This window comes from Miniopterus schreibersii (genome assembly GCF_964146895.1).
Source record: "Miniopterus schreibersii genome assembly, chromosome: 7".
NCBI classification, from domain to species: Eukaryota; Metazoa; Chordata; class Mammalia; order Chiroptera; family Miniopteridae; genus Miniopterus; species Miniopterus schreibersii.
The window spans coordinates 5,584,204-5,606,632 of NC_138108.1; the positions used below are offsets into that span (position 1 = coordinate 5,584,204).

The following is a 22,429-nucleotide window of genomic DNA, read 5'->3' on the forward strand; positions in this document are numbered from 1 at the left end:
GCTGGGGCTTCAATAGAGCTAGAAGCAGAGCCAGTGGCCAGAGTTCCCGTCTCATGGGGGAGGCGGGTCCAGTGGAGCATCAGGCTCTTCGCCGTCCATCCGTCCGTCCGTCCACTGCATGTGGGGTCCCCGTGGCTGTGGGCCATGTGGGCGAGCGCAGAGCTCCAGAGCCCGCCAGCCAGGAGGCAGGCCCGAGCAGCAAGAGGGGCGGGAGGAAACGCCTTTGTCCAGGAGCTTATGCACCTCAGATTTCACGCTTCCGCCGTCATCCGGATTTCCCTGGGCATGCTTATAACAGTCGGCCTTCCCTTTGCAGGGTTAGTTTACAATGGTATCACGAGGACAGACTTTCTTTGGAATGCTACCGGGGAACCCCGGTGGGGTTTGGGCGGCCTGTCCCTGTGTCCAGTTCAGCGGAGGCAGGGGTGGATCCTCTAAGGCTTTATTGAGAAGGCCGGCCAACCGAGAAGACAGGGAGCATATGAGCATCCAAAACCTGTCTTCAGGAGTGGCCTGAGGGATAGGGTTATTTAGGGAAATGGGGTGAACTGAGGCTGGGAACGGAATGCAGCTATTGTGCAGCCCCTGAGGTCCGCAGGCGTCAGCTATTGTTCTTGGTCATCTGGTGAAGTTTCAATAAGTTGATATTTTGACTGCTGGTTGGGTCGCCCTGACCACGCCTGCTCAATGGTACATTGTTCACAGCTGTGTCACCTCCTTAATTGCTTCGTCTGGGATCAAGGGGAGTGTATGGGCACAAAGGCCTCCGAGAAAGAAACCTAAACTTCTGCTCACATGAGAGTATGTGTTCTATAACTTATAAGTGATATATTTCAGATTAATTCAGGTGCTCAATCTTTGGAAATTTTAAGTGCCCCATCAGGAAGACAGTTCTAGAAAAGCAGTTTCCTATTTAAAAGACTGCCTTTCTAACAGGCCTTGATGTAGGTTCTCCCAGCTTTCAACCACAAAGTCTATGCAAACACACAAGGAACAAACTCATGGCTTCGTGAAAATCAGACAGGATGCCCACTGTTGCCAGAATGCCAAGGGAACCCCCACTGGCCGCAGAGAGGGGCGAGAGATGATGGAGCTCGGAGGCAGAACACCCAGCTCCAACCTAAGAAGGAAAGGCCATAGTGTTTATTCAATTGTCTGGGTTTCTAAGATCTGGTTGAAGAGTGTGGTCCAACTAAAGGAGACTGGACTACACAGATGGCAAGGATGTGGCAGGTTCCTTAACCAAAGGGTATTCAATTAAGGAAATCAACACGCCTATGGAAAACCTGGCGGTTCGGGCTAAATGTCGTGGTTGGCTGCTGAGGTCAGAGGTACATCCACACTCATGGTGTAGTCACGGGGGCAAGGGCAGTCGTCTTATGGGGTAAAATGTCTCAGCATGCAAGGGACAGTTTTTCTTAGAAAAGGAGTCTTTGGGACAGGGCAAGAGAAGTGGAAGGCTTTAGAATGCAGTCATAAAACGATTTTGCGTAATGACCTCTGCAGGTGTCCCTCCCGGGAGTGCAAGTATGAGTCAGTCCACGGAAATTTAAACACTCAGCTCACATATACATAGGTTAAAGATAAAAAAAAGGATTTTTAAATCACGAAACTATCTACGTTTTATGTAAGCTAAAATGGCATTTGATAAAATTCAATAATCATTCCAGCATTCTACTCGGTGGTAAATTCTACAAGCCTCCCTTGAAAATCAGAATTATCCTGGAAGAGCCACCAATGTAGCCACGAGGGCTGGAGGAGGGAAAGCGATGTGGGCATTATCTGCGATTTGCGCGCGGGGGGTGGTTTTATCTAGAAAACACAAAGTCAACTAAAAACTAACCTGTAATGAGAGCTCAGGGTGATGATGGGTAACAACTCTAGCATTTTCATGTCTTTAATAACCACTGTTTAATATGATTAATACAAGAAAGGTATGAGGAAACTATCTCATTAACAAGAGCCACAGAAAAATCTAAATGTACAGCAATAGATTTTATCAAGAAATGGACACGAGCTCTAAGACTTGATTGAGAGACAAAGTAAAGACTGGACAAGGCTGCTTTCTCTTTCAGGAGGGACTGTGCTCTTGTACTTGGGCGGGGAGGCCCTGGGTGGGATCTGTTGGGCAGGGATTCTGGGCTAACACCTGGAGAAGAGGCAGAGTCTCTAAGGTTGGGTTGGAACCTGGGGAGCTGGAGAGGGAGGGAAGGAAGGTGGGTCCAGGAGAGGCTGAGGCTTTGGAACATTCGAGATTTGCTCACCTGCCTGATGTGTGGGGCTTGGAGGGAGCCGCAGGGAAGGGTGCTTTTGTCTGTCTGGTTTTGATTTTTTTAAGCAGTAAGACTTATGCAACTCTCCTGGGCTCCCTTTTCTCCCCCTTCGTGAAAATCTGCAGTAACCATCTATATAGCTTCACACGGGCTTTGGAGCCAGAGTTGCATTTCTTGTAGACACGTCACCCTGAGGGTGGCCAGGAGGAGAGAGAAGGAAGGCTCTGTTTTTTCTGGGTTTTACAGCTGTCTCAGAAATGAACCTTCCAATCAGATTCGTCCTCTGGGTCTGAGTTAAGGCCTTTTACTAAAAGAATGTTAATATCATAAACAAAGAGAAAGCAGGTGACTTGAATTATAGTCCTTTCATTTTCCCTTGCACCCGGGTCACCTGAATGGCTATAGATTGAGGTTGATTTACAGGCTGTTCAGTAAATTCAATGCTTTGGAAGGGTGGTCCGAGGAGGACATTTGATGATGATTTTGTCACAAGCGCTGTCTGTGCTGCAGGATTTTAGTTGGTTGGGGTGACATCTAATTTAATGACTGTAGCACAATATATCTGTTCTAATAAAATTGCTATTTTTATTAGAGCAAAACTTTATCAAGTCAACAAAACTTCATTTTACTTTTATTTATTTATATGCTTAAAATAAAGTTATCCTTTCCATTTCTAGTTTAGGAAGACTGAAAATGATTGAAATAACTGTGAGTAAAGAATCATAAAAAGTTTGAAATTAACCTATACGGACACCTATACCATTTCTTTTAAAGCTCTGATTTTTAACCAGATCATGATATAAGCAATGTGATTGAAAATACTAGTGTTGGTATAATTATAAAAAGAAGTGGTGCTTTTTAACTTTGAGTGTCACAGCCAAAGCATAAACTGTTGACTCAAGTAACATACGCTGTACACTTGTGTGTTAGGTGACCTTTTCCTGCGCCTGCGATGATCAGTATGTGGGGGCCTACTGTGAGGAGTTTGACGCCTGCCGGAGGACGCCCTGCCAGAACAACGCGAGCTGTGTCGACGCGAAGGAGCAGCAAGACGGGAGCAATTTCACCTGCGTCTGCCTTGCTGGTATGGTTTGCGGAGCTAACCGTTTACGTATCACTCGGTAGACTCTGCGCTTGTTAACTAATGGTGGTTAAACAATACTTCACCTGGCTGTTGGACAAGGGGACTTCAAGGTCACATTTGAGTCCATCAGTCTATGCTTTATATACTCGGGAGATGGAAGAAGGAAGTTCCCATGGGGACGCGCATCCTGCCCCTTGGCTGGCTTTCTGACTTTTCCATTATAGCATTTCACCATTTTTGTTCTGGGAGAATGATATTCTCGGTCAAACAGAGGCCTGGATGTTTCAAAAACAATTCTGCAAAGTGGGCACTGAGTGTGGGCTGGCGCAGCGCTGGGTGATTGTGCTAAATAACTTAAGAGAAATCCAGGGCAAGCTACCCAGGTTGTTAGGGAAAGCCACCTAATCTTTCCCTTTATGTTAATTTCCTTTTGTTCATGTATGTTCATTGGCCCGAGTTCTTGGTACACCTTCTCCACAATGAGGCAAGTCGCTAATATTCCTTGATTAGTACAGGGGATGCATGGATATCACAGGAGACTTTCAAATCCTCGAAGCACAATGAGCGACTCTTAGGAGACCTCGGTAGACAGTGGGCCGCAGACTTCAGTGCTCTGCCAGCCACCTTAACTGACGGACAGCGTAGCCAGCTGACTCTAGGCCTTCAAGGAGCAGGACTGGCATTTACCATGAACATGTTGCTATAGCTGTTTTGATGCAGCTTAAAAGCAAGCACTAAATTACTCCTTTTTTAATATCAAATAACGTGACTTCATCCTTCAAAACTGAGATCTCTCCTATTCCATCTCATTCTGTTGCCAACTTCTGGCACCGGGTGGGGATTCAGGACGAGGTAGGCGGTGGCGATAGAGAGGGGGGTGGAGTGAAGTGGGATTTGAGAGATTAAGTGCTCATTGTAAGCGACAAGACCTAACAATCCAGAAGTTTATAAATGAAAAGGTGAAAGTCCTTTACTTACCTATTAACCCAAACTTTATCATATCATAGGGGTAGGTTAACAACTTGGTATATTCTGTCTTGACCTCTGTGTGTATTTCTCTTGCAGATCAAGTATTTTTCTGTATGTATTGACAAGTGATTATAGTATATACATTGTTCTGTAAGTTATTTTTTTCTGGTAGATCATAGATATCCTTCCATGTCAGTACATATGGAGCTACCTCATTCATTTCAACAGTTTCGTAGTGTGTCTTCTCCTAACTTTGTATCTCCAGGTCGGGGGCCCCTCCAAACCCACTTATCTAACTGCCTACTTGGCATCTCCCCGATAGTCCCCGTTGTTCCTCGTGCTCTAGAACAAATCCTAATCGGAGGTAGAAGAGATTTAAAAAATGTTACCCTGGGACCTGAATTCTGTCTGCGTAAGCGGGTTTCTACTTTGTCAGTTCCTAAGTGCTTTCTTTGGGTGTCCTTAGAACAATCTCTGAGTTAAAAGAATTCTTAATTGTACCGATTTCATAAGTGAGAAAACTGAGGCACAGGGAATTTTGTAAGTTGGCCAAAATGGTTAGGGCAACGCTCAACTGTACTGCAGTAACACGTCACTCCCCACATCTCAGTGGCTTCCAAGGAAAGGCTAATTTCTGCTGTGTCGTAGTCGGATGAAGGCACTTGCCCTCCAGGTGGTCACTCAGGGATCTGGAGGGTGTTGTGTGATGCTCTGAGAACAGCGCCTGGAAGTGTCGGATGTCACTTCCATCACGTCATTAGACAGAATTTGGTCACTTAGTCCCTAAAGCTCTGCCTGGGAAGAGGTGAGCATTCTCATGGTCTTCACCATGCCAGGTGTACTTGCCAGTAACTACTGGGGCTGGGATTTGAACCCAGGTCTTCCTGCCTGCCTCCAAAACCCACGTTCTCTACCATCTTCTTATACTTTCTTTCTGTGTACAAAGCCACACTGTGTGCTGAGTACTTTCCTCATATAAATATATGACTCAAGCCCATGCCATTCAACTTCCTCCTCTCAAACAGGTCTCTTAAAAAAAAAGTATGAGGCAATTTTATCCAGAAAGGGGACTGGCTGCTCAAAATGAGGACCTTTATACTAAATTTAGTTCTTCATGTCTCTTGAAAAATTTATTTTCCATTGGAAAGCTACATTTCCTTCGTGGAAGAACTATTTACAGGTTAATTAACATGAACTCATTGATCCCGAAGCTCCAGATACAGACATCAGACCCCACAAACAGTGGAAAGTGTGCTTTCCTTTTGAAAATGTGTCCTGCTGGGCTCTGATTGTTTCACATTTGATTGCCTGACGAATGAATGAATTCAAACCAAAGCACAAAAATCCCCAATAAAGTCTTTTCGCTGAGGCATAGTCTTGCCTCGGTGCTTGTTTCTCTCATGAGGAAAACATTTCTTGGTAAGTGAAAATAGTATTTCCAGCCAAGAAGCTTCTGCTCCAATTTTGCTAATATTTTGATATTTCGCTTTAATCTCTACATCGAATGCCAGTACAGATAGAAGTTTCTGAGTCCTGGGTAATCTGTGAATGTGGTACATTGGATAGTGAGTTGATTAAGTAGCCAACTGTTAGTTTTCATGGTTAATACAATTTCTTGGAAAGCTAGGAGATGGTTTTTAAAATAGTAAACCATTGATAAATGCCATGTACATGTACATACAATATAAAATGAATCACAGAATGTGGTTGGAGCGGAAATTTTTATCAAGTATGATGGATTTTTTTAAAAACTTTCTTGCAATATTTTCAACCGCATCAGTACTGCAGGAGCACCTAAGAGGAGGTTACTGGCTTTGCCAATGGGGTTCGTCCAAGCCATTGGCAGCCTCCTGATTGCATGGATGTGATAGGGCTACACAAGCTGTGAGGTCTCCCTGAAAGAGTACATACAGAATGAGAAGATTTAGGTGTCGTAAGCTGTCTGGCCTCTTTCAATATCACGGCTTCTTATTTAGGTTTAAGGGAAGTAGAATGAAAGGGACTATTTAAAAAATAGCAATGGGTGGTGCTCATGTAGTCCTTAATGACTACAATAGTGGGTACCTATGGTGTCCCTGGCTCTGTGCTGGGAACTGGGGACAAAAATCACCAGCACCTGCTCTTAAAGAATAGGGAAGTATGTCTGCAAACAGTGCAGTGACAGGCACAGTAACAGCCTCAGAGGGTCCCACTCGTGAAAGGAAAAAGCATGTGTCCACAGCGCAGTCCGTAAGGGCTTTCTGACTTGGTATATTTGACTTCCACTCTGGGAAATTTCCTGTTATCTGCATTATATGTGTGATTCTTAAGTGACTAATATTCATCTTTGCTATTAACAACTGTTTGCTGCTAGTTTTCCAGATGAGAGGTCCTCAGGCTTTAGCATGCACCATGTATGAGAGTCACCCGGAGGCTGTCTTAAGACCCCAGAGCCCCTGCTTCTCTGGTCTGGATGCTGCCGGTGAATCTGCATTTGTAACAAGTTCCAGGCGAGCCTCTGCTGCTGGTCGGGGCACCACGCTGGGGGAGCCGCTGCTCTAAGCTGCCTGTTGAAAACAGAGATCAAACAATATGGGCACATTGCGTGGCAGTGTTCAGATGCCTGTTGTTCATTCATTCAAAAATATTGAGCTTCAGGCTGCACTTGGTGGGAGCGGCTGCTGCTCCTGGAGTGGGTCTCACTGTCACTGCTGCTGTCCTGGGAGGGACCCAGGTACATGACCCCTTCCTTTCGCCCCTGCGGGAAACGAAGGTCAAGGTCAGCGGTTTTGCTGCGCTCACTCAGCGGGTCCTTGCGTCACCATCCGAGACCTTTCACCCCCGAAAGGACCTTTCACTGTCCTTCCCACTGTGCCTTCTGCCCATGTACTTATTAGATGTGTTACTTTTCTTCTGACCTTGAGATTGATTTTCCTGATCGCGCTGATGTCAGCGTTCTCTCATGCTTTTCCATCCCGTAGCCCCATTTTATGCTTTATTAATTGCCTCTCACAGGCGGGCCTCCTAGGTCCTATTCTCTTTGCCTTTGGCTTTTAAGTCGTGTTTGCATGCGCTCAGATGCATTTGTCCCCCCGCCAGCGGATCTTACACAGTTTTTCTGTTGCATAATTCCTGCCTTCCGACTTTGATATTGGATGCCCCTGAGACTGACCGTCTCGATGGCACACGGGTCCCTGCTATTTATTTCTGACTTCAGTTGCTACCGTTAGGCATCCGTCTCAGTGGCAGTGGCCGAGCCCCAGCTCAGATCCCCCGAGGGCAAGGCCGGGGCCGGTGGGCTCTCCAGGGGCATCAGGCTTTCAGGACAAAGCCAGCACAGGCCAGGCTATTAAAAGACCGGGATGTTAAAAATAGTCCTCGCCACAGTTCTCACCTTGGAAGCTTTCAGAACAGCTCTCGGAAGAAACCATTAGATTCTGCCTCTCAGAATGAAGGCGACACAGAGGCTATTTTTATTTCAGTAGCAGAATCATGAAGAAAACATCATCTAGAAAAACAGCTGTGTAGGGACGGAGACTGTTTAGGAAACAACCAGTCGATTGCCTTGTTTTTTAATAATCTGACTCACTTGGCCAACTTTGCTGATGCCGTTGAACTCCAGGTGGTCTTCCTTCATCTGAAGAGTACAGGATAGGTATTGATTTGGGGGTGCTGGAGGGGGCGCTCAGGTTTTTTTTGTTATATTTACAGCAATCAAAAGACACCACCAGGATGTAGTTTCCTTCGAAGCCATTCTGACACAGGGAACTTAGCTAGGTTTCCCTCTCCATTCACTGACAAATTTCAAATCACATTTTATACTTAAATAGAAACTAGTATAGAATTAAATACTCCAAGTGTACATCAGACCCAGTGTAGTCTGGTAGCGTGCCCACCGAGTGGGTTTGTAGCCCAGTGCGTTTCCTTAACGGTGTCTGGTCTCCTACCATCTGCCGGCCCTGCTTCCCAGATATGAACATGATTTTATCTAATGTCATTTCTCAGGGTCAGCTGCATAAGCCTCAGTGTAGAGCTTCTCTATGCATCCCATGCGTCCTTGAAAGGCTTCCTTACTGTATATCCCGAGGCACAACTTTTCTCAGATCCTTTTTGTTTACTAGAATGCTCTCTGAAGAAACAATAGACCTTTGTGATTGATCCTACAAGGAGAGGTCAGTGTTGCCAATGGTCAGCTATTGTTGACGAATAAGCTAATTTATTCTTTGAATATCACAATGATAAATTCCTCAGTAATTAAAGTTTTTATAGTCGAATAATTTTTAAAAAAATGATCTTTAACTTCGTAGAGGTTGTAAATACTCTCAAGGATTCTGATCTCTAACAATGTTCTGAAAGAGCTGTTTCCCTACTTTGTAAAGGACCAGTTTCTGTTTAAGGGGAGATGAGAGGCACTGGGACAACACAAGTGTTTTTATTCTAAAAGACCAAGGTCACATTGACCTAAACCAGCATTCTTAACTCCCCCATTGGGGATATGCTGGGCTGAGTAATTTTGTTGCTGGGGACTCGCCTGTGCATTGTAGGGTGTTTAGCAGCGTCTCTGGCCTCTGCCCATTAGATGCGAGTAGCACCCCCACGGCTTTGACAATAAATGATTCTAGGCATTGCTTAATGTCCCTGGGGAAAGAATCACCAGTGGAGAACCACTCACCTCAGGGATTAAACCTGGTCGGGGCTGTTGCAGGAGGCTAGATGAAATTAAATGGGCAAAATGCTCGTACTTGTTGAAGCTAGGCGAGGGATATGTGACGGTTATATACTAGTCTCTCTAATTTAAATATGTTTACAATTACCAAATAAAATATTTGAAGAAAGCATTTCCATCTGGTGGGGACACACGCCTCTAACAGATGCTACCTGAGGGGCTCCTGGCTGTTTTTCATGGTTGCGTGTCATTCTGTGGTCACAGGGCTAAGGCCTTTGTAATGACAGGATTCATGACACTTCATACTTTAAGCCATGCTGCCGCTGAGAAGCTATCATTTGCAATGGGTTATCTTTTCCATAAATGTACTTTTGTAGCCATATTGTAGAACCTTCGAAGGCAGGATTTAAAGAAGTAAAAATTCTTGGCCTCTGCAGCCCGAGCATAACCACATACAGGCTGTGGGTTATGGATGAATATTTACGGTGTTTACTTTATGGCCATCTCTGTGCTTACCTATATGTACATTTTCTTATCGGTCCCTTTCTGTTGTTTTTTACATGCTGGTGGGTGATGTCATGCCTACTGTCGGAGGCATAATGCTCCTTTAAGGATTTCAGCTCAGGAGTTCGGCTCCTTGTGCGATTTGGTGCAAATGACTTAACCTTTCAAACCCTCAGTTTCCTCATTTGTAAAGTGGGCCAGATTATCATAGTACTGACCTCGGGGTTGCAGTGAGGATGAATTAATGTGCGGGGGAAATACCTGCTCAATTATAGACATCAGCTATTAGTTAGAGCCAAAACTTTACTTGTAACTTTCCTCTTAAAACCAGTTCGGTCTCCTCCATCCTGAAGGCAGAGCTTTCATTTGAAAATACGGTTTTAATGTGAAGTGGCCTATTAGAATCATTCCTTCTGGAATTGGGAAATGCCTTTTTGTCGCGGCCTTTGGATTTTCGGTCCACACGAATGTGTCACTCGCCTCCCCGTGCCCAGGGACTGGCCGGAACCTCCTGGCCGTTGGGAAGCATGAAGGGCGGAGCAGGGCTGCAAACAGGAGCCTCCGCGGCCTGGGCTGCGACCGAGGCGCCGGCAATCATCCCTCTCGCAGCATCGGGATTTATTTTTACAAACCTCACATTCAAGTGCTGATGACAGTTTTTCAAACTAATAATTCAGAGAGACACGTTTTTATGTATATCCCAGAAATGTAAACTATTACAGTATGATTATAATTGTGTAGAAAATACCTGTGCATACAATTTCTGTTGGAAATTAGCTCTGTCACTCAAATAAAAGATCTAAGGGCAACTTTTTTTTTCCTTTCTATTTTCTATTTTGTATTTTCCAAATTTTTTCATAACCATTTCCCACTTCAGAATGAAAAACATTGGCATGTTGTTTTTTTCAAACGTGTCTCTCTGGAGGGCTTTGTTTTCAAAGTTAATAAAATATTCAGAATTTATTTAAGCTTTTTGGCTACATAGGAATTCTAATAGGTTTAGGTCCTTACTCATCACAGGTGTGTGGTTATATGACTGTTCAACAAAATCAGCACTGAAGGCTCGCTTTACAGAGAATTTATGAGGTGCATTTGTGATTCAAATAGGAATTAATATTAATATATTGATGTGCTTAACATTGTGTCTAAATCTCTCTTTAAAATGAGGGGGTAGGGTATGGAACGAACATAGAGAGTTTCTTCTAGCTCTAAAATATTGTAAATTAAAAAAAAATTTAATATCTAGAAAATGTTCCTAATGCTTTTATTTTTTTAAATAATTTTTTTTGTTAATCTTCACCTGAGGATAGTTTTTCATTGCAAGGGAGGGTGGAGAGAGAAAGAGAGAAACATCAATGTGAGAGAGACACATAGACTGAGTGTCTCCTGCACACACCCTGACCGGGGCTGGGATTGAACCCGCAACCCAGGTACATGCCCTTGACTGGGAATCAGACCTGTGACCCTTTGGTGCTCGGGCCGACGCTCTAACCACTGAACAACACTGGTCAGGGCCCTAGTGCTTTTTAAAATAGGTGTTGGGGTGGCCTAGGGAAGGTGCCTGTCATCTCAGGTGGGTCAAGCAGAACATTGTGGATTCCGATTTGCCTCCTGTCAGAGGAAGCTATCAAACAGGCTTGGTGGATTCAGTCTCAGCTCCTGAAGGTCCTGGCTGGTATTTCAAAATAAAGGGCAGAACTGATGCCGAAAAAAGTCTGCCTGTGCCATAAAGATTCTTGCAAAATATACGAGTTTTGAACTATGATTCTAAATTGCTATGATTGTCTCTAGTTGCAAAACCAAGTTAGATGAAGGAGTTGGTGGGAGAGGTGTGCTCAGGGCTGTTGCCTTCGTTGGGTGGGTACCGGTTGACTCCATCAGTTCATGGGGTGGTTCCTGGTGGTTTTGGCATAACACATTTTATGAAATGTCTTTCTCGTTTTGTTCAGGCTATACTGGAGAGCTTTGCCAATCCAAGATTGATTATTGTATCCTTGACCCATGCAGAAACGGAGCCACGTGCATTTCTAATCTCGGTGGATTCACCTGCCAGTGTCCAGAAGGTAAATAGTATTGCCCCAGGGAAACCTTTTGTTTTCTGTTTTAAATCATGAATTAATTTGATCAGCTTTGTACTGTAAATTTTTGAAAAACACTGTACAAGAGGACTTCCTATTTTGTTCCATTTATAAAACAAAATATGAGGGTTTTTTTTAGCTCTATGCTAGAATGGCTTGAAAATTATGTTTGAATATTAGACACGACCTTGGAATGTCTGTGATTTTTATTTATATACTGAAAACAAATAACTATGATAAAATGGAATTTCTTATTGAGATTCCTATTTTGTTAAATTATTTGTTTCTTTGATACCAGCTCACATAAAAAAACATTTCAGCATAAAGTTCACCTGCTTTTGTTTTTAAACAACTTTATAACATCTCAGAAATTTCATGTCACCTGGAAACCACGTCTTTAAGAGCTGTTTTTAAAAAAAATCGTTTTATGAGTTTATTTGAGCCAAGCTGACGACAGTTGCTGGGAAGCAAATCTCAGATGCTCCCTCGTCAGAGCGGCTTTTATTTGTGAGATAGTTTTACGTCAGAAGTTTCACGTGAAGAGGCGGGCGGGTGAGCACAGCTACCGAGCTGGCGTCCGGGGAATGGTTTTGTACTTGGAGGACGTTTTGTTTCTAGTTCTGCTTGGGGGATGTTATGCGAGGAATTACTTTAAACCTTTGATGTTGCAAGAATGACATATTAGAGGTTTTTCTTCTTAAAACCAGCATGTAAGCTCCCGATTCACAGACGTGACGTTGACAACACACACAGGATACACGTAGAGCGCGAGTGTGGGAGGAAACATCCCGGTGCAGGGACCGCCCTGGGCGCCGGCCGTGAGGCTGGAGGCGGCGGCCCGGATGGGTGCTGATGAAAGGCCATGGCCACCCAGTGCCCAAGGGCCCGGGGTTCCTGGCAGCGTCTCCTGCTCTTTGAGATTTTGAAGGCCTGAATATCAGCTGAAGGTGGTCCTGGCTCCTGCTCACCTGGGCAGGGGCTGGATGGCTTGGGCCTTGGCTTGTTCCTCTCTAGCTGGATGTGCTTGTGATGACCATGGTCAGGGCACATGCCCAGGTTGTGGGTTCGATCCCGGGAAGGATGCTTATGGGAAGCAATGGATTTTTGTTTCTAACATCAGTGTTCCCCCCCTTCTAAAAAAAATTAAAATAATTTTAAAGTAAATTACAGACATCACGGCACTTCATACTTGTGTTTGCTGAGAATAAGGACCTGACACGCCAAGGGAAGTGACTAGCATTGCCTAGTAGTATTTGCCCTCTGCCCCTTTCATTTATTCTATTTGCCTGTATTGGTTCCGTCTGTCCTGCTTCCCCGTGTTATCCTTTGAGGCCAGAGAATGAGTTTTATTCTTCTCTTGCCCACCTGCTCCCAACGGCCAACCCATGAAGCATGTAGCTCTATATTTTATATTAGCAGGGGGTCAATAAATATTTGTTAATTATAAAAGCCAATAGATATCGCTTCCTATGTCTACCAACTTCTTCGATCGTTACAATAATCCTTTGAAGCAGATACTGTTAATATTTCCATTTAATACAGAGGGAAACTGAGGCACACACAGGAATTCAGTAACTCACCTGAGATCACATAGCTAGAAATTTAAACCCAGGCAACTTGGCAGTAGTATTTTTACCAATTTTCTGATACCATGTCTGAATCTATTCTTAAAATCTATTTTGTGTATTTTTAAAGATTATCTTCATAGCCAGTTATGAGTAAAATAAATGCAAAGTTTGTTGGGTTTGAAAACTTTTTAAGTCTGGAAAAAGTGAGAAAAAAATTTATTTTCTTTTTTTTCCTTTCGTAAGTATAGTGAAATCCCTTTACAACCATCCCTCCCAGGCCAGACGTGGTTGAGCTGGGTTTTCCCTCTGGGCGGTGCTTTCAATCTGCACCGTCACGTCCGGGCCTTTCCACCATTTTCACGTTCATTCTCTTTCCTTCAGGGACCCTTTTCCATCTGGCCTGGGCCGAGTCCTTAGAGCTTGAGCTCCTTGCTGGGTACCCGCATCTTTGACGGCTCTGTGAGTGTGAGTGTGAGTGTGTGAGTGTGTGTGTGAGTGTGAGTGTGTGAGTGCTTCGGGAAGTTCCAAGCCAGGCCGGCCGAGAGGCAGCCCGTGAGGACCATCGTCTCTCTCTCCTTCTGGCAGCGTCTACACTTTAATTTTATCCCTCAGCAGTGGCTTCTGTCTTGTCTTTGTGTTTCTACTTAACTTTCACAAGGTCCATATTTGACAAGTATAGTTTCAGATTCTGGGGGTGATAAGACACAAAAGCAAAACTGTCATGAGTGTTTTCTTATATTTACCTTGTTGAATGACAAGAACAAAGATTAGTAATTAGAAGCTGGGTTTATTGCCTAGGTATTTACTCTTTGCATTGGTATTGTCTTTGTGTTTGGTTTAGGACTTTGAGACCCTTAAATTTTTCAACTAAGTGCATTTTAAGTCTGGAGCTGTCTAATTATATGTACTTACCATCACTGCCTATTGTATTTACCTATATGAATATACTTAAGTATGTATATACATAAAATCTGAATATTACTGTCTAGCCATCCTCTGCTTCAGCATCTCAATTTTTATTCTCCACTCCCCGCTTCAGAATTTGAAGTAGAATATCACATAAATTAATAAGGAGTAAAGAGAGAAATCAATAGAGATGAAAACATTGTCAGTTCTGCACATGTGACCATTCACATCACACAGGTCACGTCTCACGTAATCTAATAACCTTTCTGAAACCTTCCTGCTATAGAAGGCACGTAGTAATCAAAGACTGAAGTGAGAATATGGGGCTCCATGCGACATTTCTCCAGTGTGTTTTAAAAGCATGAATGTAAAGACATTTTCTGGTGTTAACCTTCCGATAGGACTCTAGACACATAGCATTTGTATTAACTGCTCTTGCGTGACAGCCATGAAGACAAGCACTGCGCGCGGGGAGGGACTCATTCCTTCAGTCCCGTAACTGTTACCCACGTTGGGTTTTGCTGTTGGACGATGCAGATCTTATAACTTGGAAACTCCATTGCCAAGTGTGGAGAGCTGGTGTCCTGATTCTGGTCCTGATGACCTAGCAGAAGAGTGGAGTGGCTGCAAATGTGGATCTTTAGGGTCACACTGTGGGTTTGAAGTCTGGACACACCGTTTTCAGCTCTTAGAAAATAGGGGTGATACTGGTACACCCTTCGTAAGTTGGTGTGTGAAATATATGGCTTAGGTCTGTGCTTGGCAAATAGTAAGTGCTGAATAAATGTTAACTATGATGATGATGATGATGATGGAGAATTAGTCATATCACCTTGGGTGAGTCATATAATTTATCTCTCTCCCAGCCGTTGTTTTCTTATAAAATGATGAGGGTTGAGTACTTTATTACCTTTAAGGAGCCCCATTCCTAAAAGTCTTCAATTCAGATATCTCAGTTTAAGAGCCCCTTGCTGGGTCAATAAATCCATCTTGTTTATTCAAATCATGTTTATAGAGAAAAGTTTTAAAACCTCTAAGCGACTCTAAGGAAGGCCTGGGTCTAAAACTTAAGGTTGAGCCGAAGGCCCTGAAACTTAAATCCCATTGCAACATGCTCCAAAGTTTTATCCAAACTATTTTTTGTTTTTCTACACTTTATAGCCTTGAGTAATTTAGTCATATAAATCCTTTTGTTCAACGCAAATGTCAGTGGTGATGCTTTTCATCTTAAAGGGATTTACAGCAATAGTCACACATGTCATAAAAATTATCTCTGAGATTAATGTGTGTTGCTCAGGAAGTGGGCATGTCACCCAATAAGGATTTAGGAGTTACCCAGTTCTAGGATTTGTTTGTTTTCCCTCAGAATCCTGATATGTATGAATTCGCTGAAAGCCCTCTCTTAGGACCATATAAAATTGCATATATTTACGTAAGAAACGTGCCACATGTCCTCATAAAATTACCACGCCTGAATGAAATACTGTTCTTATTCTTTTAAAATTTGACTTTATCCCTAAATCACCATTTCACTTCGGGACTGTAGCAGCTGAGATCCTCAGGGTTCCAAGTGCTGTGTGGTTTCACCTTTTGGAAACAAAGCAGGGAATGAAGACTTAAGTGTGCATTCACTTTTATTTCTATGTTTGGTACATGCTGATTAATTTGTGATTTACAGCTGAGTCCATATTTCTTTTTTTGTTCTCTCTCCCTTTTCTTTCTTATAGCACAGTTTCTCTGAGGTGGTTGAAATAAAAACACTGCGAGGGATTTTGCTGTTTCTCCCGTTAGCAGTGGGGGCCAGCTGCACTCACTTCTAACGAATGCCTGGGTCCCACCCCTCACCTCGAGCTCTTCCCTTTGGGAACCATTCTGATGCCCAGCTTAGGGCTGGCACATGGTAGTGGTAAGTTAGAAAGGCACTCACTCTAGGTTCATGTTGCTGTACTCAGTTATGAATATTAATAATCCACATAGACTATTCCAAGTAGGAAGAAAGATGGGTTAAAAATGCAAGGATTTAAACTTAAAAAAAAATGCAAGGAGATGCGAAGGGTCCATGACTTTGGGGAGAGCCAGTATTTCGGTAAGGCCAAGAGGAGTGTGGAAAGTGGACGCAAATGAAGGCACTGGTCAGAGGCCCCATCACGAATAGTCTTCTGTGCCACACTAAGTCTACATTTCATTCTGAGGCTCCTGGATATCATCTACTTGTGTGTGTGGTTCGATATCTCTAATTGCAAGCAACGTGCAGAGTGAATTAGAGGAGGCCAGGACTGGAAGCAGGAAACCTGGTGTTTGCTCGAGTGACGGAGGTGAGAAGGGCAGAGGACCAGTGTGTAGCACTGGGGACAAAGGCCGAGACGGACTGGGCGGAGGTGACACAAGTTATGTCCTCAGTCACGAGGAAGGGCTGCAGGCTATCAATACCGCAGATTAGGTAAGTGAGTGCCCAGAGGAAGACGCAGGACTTTCTGGCTAAACCTCTGCATTTCCACTGTTAATAACCAATGATTTTTGTTCATACAATTCATCTGCTTTGTTTTCTCTCTTCTGACTTTTATCTATTTAGTCTAAACTGGGGAGAAGTCGATTTCATGGTCCTCTAACTATTTCCTAGCTATTTTTCATTTCCTAACTTAGCTCTAAATTCGTCTTTTTGTCCTGCTAAAAAGTCCTGAAGGTGGTTTTTATTCTCTCACGTGGATCTTCTTAAAAAGTTAAAAGTCCTGCTTGAAATGCAAGTGTCTTGGGTCTTTTACATCGGACGGCTTTGTAATTGCTTTTCCTAGATGTCCCGCTTCTCTCTGTCTCGCATAGCCGTCTGCTTTCTTAGAGCCCGAACAAGTGCGGTCCCCACTCAGTTGTCCATCAACAGCGGCCGAAACCACCTCTCTGATCCCGGCGTCATGTCGCGGGCTGGCTTTGGGCCCGGCGCGAGCCCCCGCTCCTGGGAGGCTTTCGGGCCCGCACACCCCGACAGCCCCCCCTCCCGAGTCACTGCTGCTCTTGGCCTGTGCCAGTCCCAGCGAGGGGTGTGGCCCGGGATGGGGCGACCAGGGAAAGCCCCGTGTAGCACTGAAGCAGGAGGAGCAGGGGCTCCGGGCCGTGGGGTGCCGCAAGGCTCCAGGCGGGGCCGCTTGTCATTCCCGGGAACTGGGTGGAAGGCAGGGGTCAGCTCCTGGAGAGGCTGGTCAGAGTGGTCAGCTGAGCCACGGCCCGCAGGACTTGTGGCCCGTGGAAGGGAGGCAGATTTCATTCTAAGGGCGATGGGAAGCGATGATATTTATACTCTAAGAAAATCATTTTCGTTGCTGTTTGGGAAATTGGGTGTGGGGGCGAAATAGAACAGGACTCTCACCAGAGGAGACTTGGAGCAGACGGGGGGAGAGAGAATTGTGGTTACACCAGGATGGTGGCAGTGAGGTGATACAGAACATTCGGGTTCACAAAGTACTTTGGAAATAGAATCTGTTGACATCACTGATTGGTTAGATCCGGGCGTTAAGGGAAAGGAGGTAGTCGGGTATGATTTCTAAGTTTCTGACTCCAACCATTTGCCACGACAGTGGAATCACAAGTTTACCATATAATTTCTTCTTTATAAACGGTCGTTACCAGGTCAGCAAAAATGCCAGTATTGCTTTATCCCATATCTCCCTTTATCAATCTTGGAGAAACTTCTCGCACTAGATAGCTTTCTCAACAGTGACTTCATGGATGATATTTATACTTGTAATTTAAAATCTTCCAGAGATGCTTTCTTTTGGTCTTAAATATGTGATTTCCATAAGGCATCTGTCTCAGGGGTGCTGATTTCGTTTTCACTTACAGAATGAATGGTCAGCCGGCATATTCATACAGATATTGGTTCTGATACAAAACCTGAAGCAGCAGTCAACTCAGTAAATTATAGCTGCTTTGCATTAGCCCCTCATTCCTTAGAGATTTCCTTTGTCGTTCTGTTTTGTTTTCCATTTAAATCCTTTAATCTTCCACCCTTTTCTAAACTTCCCCGTGTTATGAGTTGTTTTTAGAGGCTGTCACTGCTGGCGGTTCTCCCATGTGTTTGAGTTGCCCTCTGGAGCTCTCGGGTTTTCTTTCTAATATTTCCCGATGACCATCAATCACATGAGGTTGGGACGACCTGAAACAAACTATTCCAGCCAAAAAATGCCACTGTCTTCATTGCTCTCTGCACCTGTGGGTTAACATTATCAAATTGTTTCCCACTGTCTGCCTTCAGGTGGGGGTATAAATTCAAAGATATTAGCTTCCAGTCAGGACCGCGCGTCGCTCCTCCAGCGTGGCCAGTTGTCATTTCGGAGACACTGCTGCTATTGTTCCTGTTGCTTATGCGGCGACGTTCCACACGGCAGCGCCCGTTCGTTGTCTTACATTGAGCTCTTCCGGTCTGGGGGCGCGAAGGTGTCTGTGAATGTGGCTGAACCCAAGAATTTTGTTACATTTTGTTTTTCAATCCTCTTGCCTTTGCCACCATCCTTCTGTTTGCATTTCTGCAAGGGGCATTTTCAGAAATGTTGCCCTGAAGAGATCATTATTGATAGAGTGACCAGTCAGATGAACCTTCCAGACGGTTGCCCACAACCAACCCAAAGCAGCCGACGCTTCTTCCTCCCCACTCTGCACCTGTCCCAGAAGCAGCCCGGCCTCACCTTTCCTGTCTCCCTGATCTCCAGCCAAAGTGAATTCTTTCAAAATAACTGGCATCTTTCTTCCCCATGCTCATATTCAAGAGCCCTTCCAGCCCCAGGACGGGGCCATTGTCTTTGCCTCGAAGCCCTGATGCTGGTGGTTTCGATGGTGTGCCCCAGACCTGGTCCTCCTGGTTAGCGTATGGCTATAAGAAACCCTTTCTTTTACAAACACTTTTGGCCTTGCAGGTTATTATTTAACGTGAGGTACCCAGGGCTCTCTGAGAATATAAAACATTATTCGCATTCTCATCTTGCTCTTATCTCTTCTTGAGTTGGTAATAACTGGTAACTTGTCCTGCGGTCAAAACGGCATGTTGAAGTGTCTCCTTTGCAACCAGAATGAAATGGGAAACGTCTTCTGAAGGATGGGACTCTCGGGAGAATTCCAGTGCAATTAAAGCTGACTGTGTGGTCCATTCTTGGGATGATTTCTAAAATTTAAAAACGACCCAAAACTTTATAACATGTTGACTAACATTTGATAATGTTTGAACTTTCTATTTTGTACAGAAAAATACCAAGCTGATCATGCCAGTTTTTGGATGATGCTTCAGACGGTTAAGTCTGAGAACAACTTTTGCTTTGTGCACTCACCTTTTCCTTAACAATAGCAACAGCACCTGCCGGCATTGCTAGTTCTGTGTGCAGATAGCTAAATACAAACTTAAATGGCAATAAGAACAGTGAAATCGAATATCGAAATAAAAACTGTATACGAACAAAATTATTTAACTCTTGTTTCTAAAATTTGAATAATCTTCATTGAATTTCCAAAATTCTCTTAAAATATCAAAAGAAAATTAGATTTCACTCGAAGCATTGTTAAATACCTACACGGACACACAGGCCTACAGACCCACACATGTATATAATACTGTTAAAACTGAGAAATACGGAAACACACAAAAACCCAAAATAAAAATCACCTGTACAGTAAACACATTAAAAAATTAAAAAATGTAGAACCTTTAGTGAAGTATAATTTACAAATAATGTTACTCATTTTAAGAGTCCAGTTCAATGCATTTTAATCAGTATGCAGAGCTGTACGACCATCACCACAATCTAATATTAGAACATTCGCATCAACCCCTAGAGACTCGAAGTCAACCCTTCTTCCCACCCCAGCCCCAGGCAGCCACCAATTTACTTTCTATATCTTTAGACTTGCTTTTTCTGTACATTTCTTATAAATGAAATTATGCAATATGCATTATTTTGTAGCTAGCTGCTTTCACAGAGCACACTTTTTTGAAGTTGACTTACGTTGTATCATGTCTCAGAACTTACTTCCTTTTCATTGCTGAATAGTTTCCTGTGTATGGATATACCACAGTGTATCCAGTGCAATAACCAACTTTAAAAAATACATACATTCAAGAACCGCCAAGAGTGGCTGCTTCCAGAGAAGGGAATGTGGGGACAGAGGAAAAAGTGGGAGAAAGATTCTTTACTGTGTACTATTTTATATGGGTTTAATTTTTAAAATTCAGGATTATATCTCTATTAAAGCAAAGTAAGGAATGTCTTTCCCCAGGAATGTGTCTAGAATAAGAGGTGAAAGCTCTGCTGCCCCCAGTCTCACTTTCCCGAGGGTAATCACGGTTACTATAGTTTGGGCATCTTTCGGGCCTATCCGTGGACACACACGTGTATGCTGTGCAAATGCGTTCCTGCCCCTGCGTGTCTCCACATCTGAGCGGCCGCATCTTCTACTTCAGGAAGCACCGGCGCTAATATTTAACCCCGGTACCCCCACTAAGCAAGCCTTCCTGCCCGCCTTCGTGCTTACCTGCACGCTGCTGATGGATTCACCGGCCGGTCGAGTCAGCGAGGAAAGGGCTCTGTGCCCAGCGGGTTAGTTATGTGCAAACACGGCTTAACTTATTTTAATGCGCCCTTTGGGGCTGTCTCCCGGCAGGGTACTCCGGCGCCGCCTGCGAGGAGAAGGTGGACCCCTGCGCCTCGTCGCCCTGTCGCAACAACGGCACCTGCTACGCCGAGGGCCTGCGCTTCGGCTGCAGCTGCGCCGCGGGCTTCACGGGCCCCGCCTGCGCCCAGCTGGTGGACTTCTGCGCGCTCAGCCCCTGTGCCCACGGCACCTGCCGCAGCGTGGGCACCAGCTACAAGTGCCTCTGCGACCCAGGTGGGTGCCGCCGTCCCCGCAGGCCCTCCGGTCCCCAGTCGCAGAGGCGCCTGGCCCTGCTTTGGCAGCTGAGCAGACCAACATTTGCTGAATGTGCCTGCCTGTCCGTGTGAGGGACCTCCGCTCAGTGATGACATGCTTTTTCCCTTAGACTTACCCTTGTCAGGGTTTTAAAAAGGCCCTTTCCCCCTTTTATGAGCAGTTCACTATCGCAGAAAAAGAAGAAAATACAAGTAAGCAAAATGAAGAAAATTAAAAACGGTCCCGGTCTTACAGCAGCTTAATTATTTTTTAAGCAATTTACTAAAGGCCGTTCCACAGCTTGGACCGTATTGCATGTCTTTTAATACTGGGCTTTTAGGTTAATGGGATATGTTTTTCCATTTTAATGCACATAAGAAACAGAATGCGCTCCGTTCAGAATTTTATCATCTAGTAAAATTCTCACTCTGTGCACCGTAGGTTATAGGAGCTGCCGAGACTCCTCTTGTAAATGATCTAAAGTTCCATCGCTTATTTTCCAAATGTCTGCTGTGCTTTACTGACTCTTTATTGCGTGAGTTTTGATTCTCAAAAGTCAGAGTGGTTACTAGTGAAAGTCTGTGTTTGCACCACCTCCGTGTGGGTCTGAAATCCGTGCAGGCCGCCCTTTCTGCCCCTGCGTCCCCTCTGCCCATCCTCGCAGGAGCTCGCTCTTCAGACAACTCCCCAGCAGGACTCCCACAGGCGTCCGCAACCCATCCACGTGGATGGCTGATGCCCTGGATTTGCTTGACTCCTGGTTCTGCTCCTGCAGTGCTTTCCCATGGATGCCTGATCCCGACACCTCATGTCACCTGCCAACTTCTTCTGCGGCTGAATCGGCTTCCTTTCCTCGAGTTCCACAGTCACCTACAGTATCATTCGCCTGGTCTTTAGAACATCTTATCCTTGAATGTGTCTCTCCCCCTTGGGGTAGGAGGAAGTGTGTTTTATTAGTAACTTGTGTAACAATAACAGCCCAAGGCACCATTTCCTGAGCACTAATCTTTCTATTTTGAGCTGGATGCTTTGGTGATGCCCTGCAAAGTAGATACGATTGGACCATATTTACAAGGAGGTGTGAAATGCCTCCTACCCTGGTCCAGTCTGTGCCTGTGGCCACACACCCAGTATGGGGCTGAGCCCAGAATCTAGCCCAGCTGCGCTGGTTCCATAGCCCCAAAACTGATCCAGGGGCACACACACTTCACGCTCATGAATCAATCAGAGAAATCAGTGGGAAATACAACTTAGCATTGAAGAACGTTGAAAAGCCTTTTTCGTCTAGACTTTTAATTCTATGGTTTTCTAAGCAATCAAGGGGTTAATTATATATATATATGCTTATGTACACATATATATGCATATATATGTGTGTGTGTGTGTGTATATATATATATATATATATGCACAAGTTCAAAATCTGTAGTGCATGTTGGCAGGCTGAAAACTCAGGCAGGGTTCCTGTATTACAGTTTTGCAACTGAATTCCTTCTTCAGGAAACCTCAGTCTTTGT

The 22,429-nt window shown here is 44.4% G+C and overlaps 1 protein-coding gene across 1 annotated transcript in view; it reads left to right on the forward strand.

Moving 5' to 3' along the window:
- Positions 1–22,429, forward strand: part of DNER (delta/notch like EGF repeat containing) — a 184,785-nt gene that overhangs the window by 111,894 nt on the left and 50,462 nt on the right. The window contains exons 6-8 of the mRNA XM_081142149.1: positions 3,204–3,357; positions 11,425–11,538; positions 20,667–20,891. Of these exons, the coding sequence (XP_080998275.1) occupies positions 3,204–3,357; positions 11,425–11,538; positions 20,667–20,891 (493 nt within the window). The remainder of the gene's footprint in view (positions 1–3,203; positions 3,358–11,424; positions 11,539–20,666; positions 20,892–22,429) is intronic.